Genomic DNA, 9,850 nt, shown 5'->3' with positions numbered 1-9,850 from the left:
AGCTTGATCTGAATATTTGGTCTTTCAGCTTCATTTGGTGTCATACTAAAGCTGACCTCAGGTCGTGGCTCCCCTTTTGTGTTTCGAGAATCAATTCACTAACTGAAGGAAAATTTTCATAGATTTTCCATTTACACAGCAAAGCTATCAAGACAAAATGTATATCATGGCATTAAAAACAAATACAGCCAGAAAAAAGACATGCACTTCAAGTGATATTCCAATGCAGAGTAAAATGCATACATGTCAAGAGGGTCTAGAGCTCCACCGCATCAGCATCACAAAGAAATATCATGGCATTAGGAACAAGTTCAGAACAATACCAACAGAAAAGAATATATTGTTTTCAGGTGATGTTCCACCGCATACCAAAGAGCGTAAATGACATACACCAGTCATCACACACAAATGTAGAGTGTCCACCACAAGGACATCTCAAAGAAGGGCAAGATTTCTACTATACAGCCCAAAAAGAAAAGAAGAATATCAAATCCCTATCCGTTTTCTAGTTACAAGCTGTTCTCAAACAGAGCACCAGGTCTCCAACCTTCAGCTTTCATTGCATTGTACCTGTCCATGATGAAATGGAAGGATGAGGACCTGCTGCTGCAGCGCACATTCTCGGCGCAGAAGAGCTAAGGCTGCTATTGAGATTTACAGCATGGCTTGAATCATGTGTGGTCATACACAAGTGGATGTACAGAGTTTGCGAGGGTCTTCTATCAGATGACGTAATCTTACTGTGTGCAGAAGTACAATGTAGGATGCTTTCAGACGCTGTAATTCACAGAGAGGTGACTGAGGTAGCCACCCTGGTGCAATGCCCTTTGAAGATCAGATAGCAACCTGCGGAACTCATTCATAATCAGGAAGATAGCGAGCCTGCAGTGGCTTTTTGCCGAGTGACGGAAGGAGTTCATCAACAACCTCAGAAGGCCTCTTATGTCATCTTCATATTCAAATCTATGGCCATCATCGTCCTCGTAGTTCAGTGTATCACGAAGAAACGAACAACGCAGGCCTTCAGATTTCCATCCTTTGTAATGTCCCAAGGAGTTCAGAAGATCTTCTCCACCAGCGGTATCTTTGACTTTCCAGAACAGCTGAAACAATGAGACAAAGTTTCCGTATCCTTGATAAGGCTCCATCAGGTCAATATGACTACAGAGCAGGCTGCCATCACACGCGTTCACTCCCTGGGAGATGATCCTTAGCCACTCGGTCAGATCAAATGGTAGCTTCTGACCATGAAATACCTCCTCGGTAACCATATGAACAAATTGGCGGTAGTCAAGGTCCCCAACAGCCTCACGGTACTCCACTATCGCGCCCTCGGCCAGACCATCAAGCTTGATGGAGTCATCTTGATAGATTTGGAAGTTCTTCGAGGAAAAGTTTCCAGCAAGAGCAAAGTGTTCATGATGGAGCTTGACAACTTTGTTAAATGAACGCATCAAGATCACTCTGCTACGAAGCTTAGATAACTTCAGAGTGGTCGGTATCATTATCTCAGCAACCTCTTCGCAGCTCAGGACATCTCTACATCCAGGGAGCTCACAGTACTCGTGCATCTTGTACCTCAAAGAATAATCATACAAACTCTCTGTGTCTTCGATCTCTACCGCACACCTGAGGTGCCTGTGATGAGCATCAAAATTCAGCCTCCTTGGAACTCCTAGCTTGTTCCTAGCACTACACTTCAGGACTTTAGAGCCCGTTGACTTGCAGTTCCTGTAACAGTGATAAAGATTGAGTAGAGTCCTTCCGAGGTGCTTTCATATGTGCTAATAAAATGCATGACCACAATAATGTAATAAATAAAAATGTAAGGTAAGGCATACCCATACCTTACAGGGGACTTCTTAGCTGGTGGTGTCATTGTGTTTTCTTGAGAAATCAGTTTTTCAACAATTCCTTTTGGTTCAGTAGCCAATAGCCTGCCTTCTTTAGAACAGCTCTCGACCCATCCTATTGAGCTCACTTGCTTTAACTCCGATTCCCACAAGATCCTTGCCCCTGCTGGGATGTTACCCTACCAAAAAAATATGTCAATACAATGATTTAAAATATTCGGGTTTTAGATAATTCATAAAGTGATATGAGCAAATACTACCTTGACAATTATGTGTGTGGCCTCTTTATAGTGAAGTCCTGTAGCAAGTGCTCCACCAAGAGACTCAATCTTTTCCTTATAAGCTGCAAAGTCCTGCGCATGCAAGATAGATATTCAAAAACTATTAGCCACTGTTGTAGTTTATGTCATTATAACACCATATTTGGTGTGCCAGCTGACATGGTTAGGCCAGCTTTGTCAACATTGAAAGCTGGCCTTCTATACAGAATAAACCTACTGTCAGCATTTGCCGGAGTGATGCAACTATATCATGCCTAACAATATCGACTAAACCAATGCTGACAAATGTGGCTGTGATGATTTCAGTGTTGACAATGAGGCTTAAAAGAGTCCCAAAAAGAATGTTTACAGAAAAGTTGATACTCTAGATTTCGTGACTACAACACTCCTAGCCAGCCCAGATCAAGGTACAACAATCTGGAAATTGAACAACAGAAACCCCAAGTTTTATTAGATCAAGAGTTTTAGTATGACTCTTAAGTCCCATTGAGTGTCTCCTAAAAGGATCTACCAAATTCATCGAGTTATTCCAAAAATATGCTCCTGCAAGTTTCTCGGAGAAAAGAACTGGGTGACTTGGACAGAACAGATGATGTTTGCAAAATAAAAGTGACTATATATTGCTTCTATACCATGTAAGGAAGCCAGCATACCAAGTCCAACATAGATGTGTTTTCTCAAAAAATAACTGCCATTAGTGCGAATTATCTGCTTTTAATTATGAAAGTAATTTATATTGCTTCGTTATCACAAAATCAGCCACATTGGGCTACTGCACTTGCATTTTTGTGTAACAGTGACATGATTCTACGTCTAAAATGACTGGCCAATACTTTTGCAACCACATATAACAAATTAACATGTTCAGATTAATTGGCACAATGTCACAATTTAGGATTTACCCGCGAAGCTCGTTGAAGTCCTCTGATGTTGATATTTTATTTGAAAAGAATGGCAGAGAAAACAGTCTCACGGTCTGAATGAGAAGCAAGCAGATTTTCTTAAGGCTCTGTACGGTGAGATTTCATTTGTACTGGACAAAACGATGAAAGGAGAAACCTAGTGAGAAAACTCTGAATGAAAAAACTAGAGGACACTGATGCTTACAGGTCAATTTTACTTTCAGATAAACGCATAGACTACTAGACTAGTATTCGGTGGATCTCAAAACCTTCCTTAAAGGGAACAGAAAATGCCGAGTGCTCAGCAGCTGCATGATCTTGCAGTGCAATTCCTAGGCAGGACCTTGCTGGCCTGGATGCTAGGCACTGGATTGCCACCGATCCGACACCTAGGCCTTGTTGAACAACTTAATGTATACAACCAAAATGGAGCATCTCCTATTATTCCCCCAAGAAACCATGACAACGCAACTCTTTTCATGTGATTACTAAGGATGCAGCTACAAGGAGACATTAAGAAAATTATCAGATCCCTATTATTTAGTGATAGCAACGCCATATACCAAGCAAGATTTTATGCTATTGCTCCCAAATTCCACACAAAAGGGTCAAAAGTTCACAAGAGCACGCCCAGCAGTTCAGATTTCTCGAGTTCTCACCTCGTCGGTGATGCCAGCGTCCGAGTAATCCAGCAAGACGAAGAGGAATCCGGAGAAGGGCTTGCCCGCGTGGCTGGGACCCGCTTGTTCCCGGGCGGGAGGCCTCCCCGTCGCCGTCGCGCCCCCAGCTCCCGCGCTCCCGTCCTCCTCCTCTGGTTCCCGGTCGCTCCTCCTGTGCGCACCATCTCCGCCCGCATCCCCGGCTCCGATCGAGGCGCCGCGCCCGCGGAGCCCTCGGCTCCCTCCCCCGCTGCGAATGCTGGGGCGGCCCCCGCTGCCGCACTCACCGCCGTCGCCTTCGACCTCTTGTGTCCCTCCTCCGTCGCCCCTGGTGAGGCCCCCGCTCCCTAGCTCGCCGCCGCGGGGCGGCTGCCTTCCGCTGCTTTCTTGGGGCAGGCGACGCGTGGACTTGAAGACGGCGGACTTGGTGGGGGAGAGGAGCGACGGCTTCCCGCTGCCGCCCTCGCCGCCGACGAGCGGCGGCCTCCCGCTGCGATCTGGAGGCAGGCGGAGCCCCGGCATGACGACGAGCGGGGGGAGGAAGGGAGGGAGGGGTTCCGATTTGGGATCGTTCCAAGAATTTGGGGGGAGGGGTGGGAAATTTTGGGGAGGCGGGGGGCGGGGGTGCCGATTCGAAGCTGTGGCCTTCTGGAAGAGCCGTTCGTGCCGGGTAGGCTAGGCTTCGGCTGATCGACCGTGCCCACGGTCGGTCCCCTCCCAGGCCGTTGGATCCAAATAGCCAGGCCATTTGATTCAGTCCCGCTGCATCGTTCCCCTCGTCTCGCGCCTTGTGCGATGTTGCATGAAAACACTCCTCTCCCCTCACCGCGCTTGCGAAGGGAGGTCGTCCTCCGTGCAAAAAAAAATCCGACGAGCGACTCCGCACGAGTCACGGGCGGTCATAGTGCAGGCCACTCACCCTGTCGACACATGTCCCGGCGAGAAACTCTGCACGGGTCACGGTCGGCCGTAGAGTTGGGTGATCACCATCCCAGCAAAGTGCGTGGCCGGTCCCAGCAAGGACGCTCGCCATCCTCAACATGGGTCGCGGGCGCTCCCAACATCGCAACACGGACGCTCGCCGTCCCCAACATGGGGCGTTCGTTCACAGCACACACACTCGTCGCCCCGCATCCGCGATCGCGGGCGTAGCATTCGCGGCCAGCGGTTGCAGAAGCCTTGTGGCCCACTTGTAGCTCGCCGGAGGATATCGGCGTAGTTTAGCCAACAGTGCTGGCGGCCGGCCTTGCAGCTCCCTGCAGCAGCGCGACACTGCCCTGTAGCGTCTCCTGGCAGGAGGGGCTAGTAGGTGTGAGCCATAGCAGTGCAATGATATTTAGAGGAGGAAGGTGAGCGATGATGGCAAGAGAAAGATTAATCCATGGTGTTGTGAGCGGCGTTGTCAATGTGAACGACGATAAGAGAGGTAGGAGACGCACAAAAAGGTGTGTGAGAGCGAGTGAGAGAGCGGGGAGGTTGAATTAGAGTGTGTGGATGCATACGATGCGCTAGATGATTACGATCGATATAAGGTTGGGAAGGGTTACACGTGGGGTCCACCATCACCGAGTACTCCGTCGTCGTGTTTGCTCCAAATAGACAACAAGAACGCAAAAGAACTCAATAGCATTTGGTCGAACACTTGCCCGACATGGTGTCCGACATGGACGACGTCGATAGGGGAGAAAGATACCTGACTGTGAGGGATCCAGTGTGGATGTCGGTGTAGTCGAAGGAGGGCAGTCACGTTAGGGGTCAGCAGAATTCGGATAAGACCCTAGCGACGGCTGGAATGGTAGATGTTGGGAACGTACATGCAATTTCAAAAAAATTCCCACGATCACGCAAGATCTATCTAGGAGATACATAGCAACGAGAGGGGAGAGTGTGTACACGTACCCTCGTAGACCGAAAGTGGAAGCGTTAGCTTAACACGGTTGATGTAGTCGAACGTCTTCGCGATCCAACCGATCAAGCACCGAACGTACGGCACCTCCGAGTTCTGCACACGTTCAGCTCGATGACGTCCCACGAACTTGAAGGAAATATGCCCTAGAGGCAATAATAAAGTTGTTATTTATATTTCTTTATATCATGATAAATGTTTATTATTCATGCTAGAATTGTATTAACCGGAAACTTAGTACATGTGTGAATACATAGACAAACAGAGTGTCACTAGTATGCCTCTACTTGACTAGCTGGTTGAATCAAAGATGGTTAAGTTTCCTAGCCATAGACATGAGTTGTCATTTGATTAACGGGATCACATCATTAGAGAATGATGTGATTGACTTGACCCATTCCGTTAGCTTAGCACTTGATCGTTTAGTATGTTGCTATTGTTTTTTTCATGACTTATACATGTTCCTATGACTATGAGATTATGCAACTCCCGAATACCGAAGGAACACTTTGTGTGCTACCAAACGTCACAACGTAACTGGTGATTATAAAGGTGCTCTACAGGTGTCTCCGATGGTGTTTGTCGAGTTGGCATAGATCGAGACTAGGATTTGTCACTCCGATTGTCGGAGAGGTATCTCTGGGTCCTCTCGGTAATGCACATCACTATAAGCCTTGCAAGCAATGTGAATAATGAGTTAGTTGCGGGATGATGCATTACGGAACGAGTAAAGAGACTTGCCGGTAACGAGATTGAACTAGGTATTGAGATACCGACGATCGAATCTCAAGCAAGTAACATACTGATGACAAAGGGAACAACATATGTTGTTATGCGGTTTGACCGATAAAGATCTTCGTAGAATATGTGGGACCCAATATAAACATCCAGGTTCCGCTATTGGTTATTGACCGGAGACATGTCTCGGTCATGTCTACATACTTCTCGAACCCGTAGGATCCGCACGCTTAACGTTCGGTGACGATCGGTATTATGAGTTTATGTGTTTTGATATACCGAAGGTAGTTCGGAGTCCCGGATATGATCACAGACATGACGAGGAGTCTCGAAATGGTCGAGACATAAAGATCGATATATTGGATGACTATGTTTGGACATCGGAATGGTTCCGGGTGAGTTCGGACATTTACCGGAGTACCGGGAGGTTACCGGAACCCCCCAGGAAGTATATGGGCCTTATTGCGCCATAGTGGGAGAGATGAGAAGGGAGCCTAGGAGGGGGCGCCCCCACCCCCCAAGCCCAATCCGAATTGGGTGGGGGGCCGGCTCCCCTTTCCTTCCTCCTTCCCCCACCCCCTTCCTTCCTCTCCTAGTCCAACTAGGGAAGGGGGAATCCTACTCCCAGTGGGAGTAGGACTCCTCCAGGGCGCGCCATAGAGGGCCGGCCCTCCCCCCTCCTCCACTCCTTTATATACGGGGGAGGGGGGCACCCCATAGACTGTTGGAAATATGCCCTAGAGGCAATAATAAAATGGTTATTATTATATTTCCTTGTTCATGATAATTGTCTATTGTTCATGCTATAATTGTGTTATCCGGAAATCGTAATACATGTGTGAATACATAGACCACAACATGTCCCTAGTGAGCCTCTAGTTGACTAGCTCGTTGATCAACAGATAGTCATGGTTTCCTGACTATGGACATTGGATGTCATTGATAACGGGATCACATCATTAGGAGAATGATGTGATGGACAAGACCCAATCCTAAGCATAGCACAAGATCGTGTAGTTCGTTTGCTAGAGCTTTTCCAAATGTCAAGTATCATTTCCTTAGACCATGAGATTGTGCAACTCCCGGATACCATAGGAGTGCTTTGGGTGTGCCAAACGTCACAACGTAACTAGGTGGCTATAAAGGTGCACTACGGGTATCTCCGAAAGTGTCTGTTGGGTTGGCACGAATCGAGACTGGGATTTGTCACTCCGTATGACGGAGAGGTATCTCTGGGCCCACTCGGTAATGCATCATCATAATGAGCTCAATGTGACCAAGTGTTTGGTCACGGGATCATGCATTACGGTACGAGTAAAGTGACTTGCCGGTAACGAGATTGAACAAGGTATTGGGATACCGACGATCGAATCTCGGGCAAGTAACGTACCGATTGACAAAGGGAATTGTATACGGGATTGATTGAATCCTCGACATCGTGGTTCATCCGATGATCATCATGGAACATGTGGGAGCCAACATGGGTATCCAGATCCCGCTGTTGGTTATTGACCGGAGAGTCGTCTCGGTCATGTCTGCATGTCTCCCGAACCCGTAGGGTCTACACACTTAAGGTTCGGTGACGCTAGGGTTGTAGAGATACTAGTATGCGGTAACCCAAAAGTTGTTCGGAGTCCCGGATGAGATCCCGGACGTCACGAGGAGTTCCGGAATGATCCGGAGGTGAAGAATTATATATAGGAAGTCCAGTTTCGGCCACCGGGAAAGTTTCGGGGGTCACCGGTATTGTACCGGGACCACCGGAAGGGTCCCGGGGGTCCACCGGGTGGGGCCACCTATCCCGGAGGGCCCCATGGGCTGAAGTGGGGAAGGGAACTAGCCCCTGGTGGGCTGGTGCGCCCCCCTTGGGCCTCCCATGCGCCTAGGGTTGGAAACCCTAGGGGTGGGGGGGCGCCCCACTTGACTTGGGGGGCAAGTCCCCCCCTTGGCCGCCGCCCCCCCTTGAGATGGGATCTCTGGGGGCCGGGGCCCCCCCTGGACCCCTATATAAAGAGGGGGGAGGGAGGGCAGCCGCAACCCAAACCTCTGGCGCCTCCCTCTCCCTCCCGTGACACCTCTCCCTCTCGCTGAGCTTGGCGAAGCCCTGCCGAGATCCCCGCTGCTTCCACCACCACGCCGTCGTGCTGCTGGATCTCCATCAACCTCTCCCTCCCCTTGCTGGATCAAGAAGGAAGAGACGTCTTCCCCAACCGTACGTGTGTTGAACGTGGAGGTGCCGTCCGTTCGGCGCTCGGTCATCGGTGATTTGGATCACGACGAGTACGACTCCATCAACCCCGTTCACTTGAACGCTTCCGCTCGCGATCTACAAGGGTATGTAGATGCACTCTTTTCCCTCTCGTTGCTAGAAGACTCCATAGATTGTTCTTGGTGATGCGTAGAAAATTTTAATTTCTGCAACGATCCCCAACATAGACACACAAGTTGATATTGTCTTAGCCGTGTGCAGTGCCCCCCTCCACCATAATCCACCTCGGTCATATTGTTGCAGTGCTTAGGCGAAGCCCTACGCCGGTAGCTTCATCATCACCGTCATCACGCCGTCATGCTGAAAAAGCTCTCCCTCGACACTCAGCTGGATCAAGAGTTCGTCGGACGTCAGCGAGCTGAACGTGTGCAGATCGCGGAGGTGCCGTACTTTCGGTACTAGGATCGGTCGGATCGTGAAGACGTACGACTACATCAACCACGTTGTCATAACGCTTCCGCTTTCGGTCTACGAGGGTACGTAGACAACACTCTCCCCTCTCGTTGCTATGCATCACCTAGATGGATCTTGCGTGTGCGTAAGATTTTTTTTGAAATTACTGCGTTCCCCAACAGTGGTATCAGAGACAGGTCTATGCGTAGATGTTATATGCACGAGTAGAACACAAAGAGTTGTGGGCGATAATAGTCATACTGCTTACCAGCATGTCATACTTTTATTCGGCGGTATTGTTGGATGAAGCAGCCCGGACCGACATTACGCTTACGCTTACGCGAGACTGGTTCTACCGACATGCTTCGCACACAGGTGGCTGACAGGTTTCAGTTTCTCCAACTTTAGTTGAATCGAGTGTGGCTACGCCCGGTCCTTGTTGAAGGTTAAAACAGCACACTTGACGAAAAATCGTTGTGGTTTTGATGCGTAGGTAAGAATGGTTCTTGCTCAGCCCGTAGCAGCCACGTAAAACTTGTAACAACAAAGTAGAGGACGTCTAACTTGTTTTTGCAGAGCATGTTGTGATGTGATATGGTCAAGACATGATGCTAAATTTTATTGTATGAGATGATCATATTTTGTAACAAAGTTATCGGCAACTGGCAGGAGCCATATGGTTGTCGCTTTATTGTATGCAATGCAATCGCCCTGTAATTGTTTTTACTTTATCACTAAGCGGTAGCGATAGTCGTAGAAACAATAGTTGGCGAGACGACAACGATGCTACGATGGAGATCAAGGTGTCACGCGGGTGACGATGGTGATCATGATGGTGCTTTGGAGATG

General features: G+C 48.7%; 1 protein-coding gene across 1 annotated transcript; it reads right to left on the bottom strand.

Annotated features, from left to right (window-relative positions):
• Positions 1 to 318: 318 nt before the first annotated feature.
• Positions 319 to 4,291, bottom strand: LOC109762273 (uncharacterized). The gene is made up of 4 exons (XM_020321104.4): positions 3,696 to 4,291; positions 2,114 to 2,206; positions 1,848 to 2,032; positions 319 to 1,731 (listed from the first exon to the last, which is right to left on the bottom strand). The coding sequence occupies exons 1-4, from the start codon at positions 4,215 to 4,217 to the stop codon at positions 771 to 773; spliced, it is 1,761 nt and encodes a 586-aa protein (XP_020176693.2). The 5' UTR covers positions 4,218 to 4,291; the 3' UTR covers positions 319 to 770.
• Between the last annotated feature and the right edge of the window lie 5,559 nt (positions 4,292 to 9,850).

This window comes from Aegilops tauschii, chromosome 2 (assembly GCF_002575655.3).
Source record: "Aegilops tauschii subsp. strangulata cultivar AL8/78 chromosome 2, Aet v6.0, whole genome shotgun sequence".
Lineage (NCBI taxonomy): Eukaryota > Viridiplantae > Streptophyta > Magnoliopsida > Poales > Poaceae > Aegilops > Aegilops tauschii.
The sequence above is the reverse complement of the archived record's forward strand: the minus strand, read 5'-3'. Positions and strand labels throughout refer to the sequence as shown.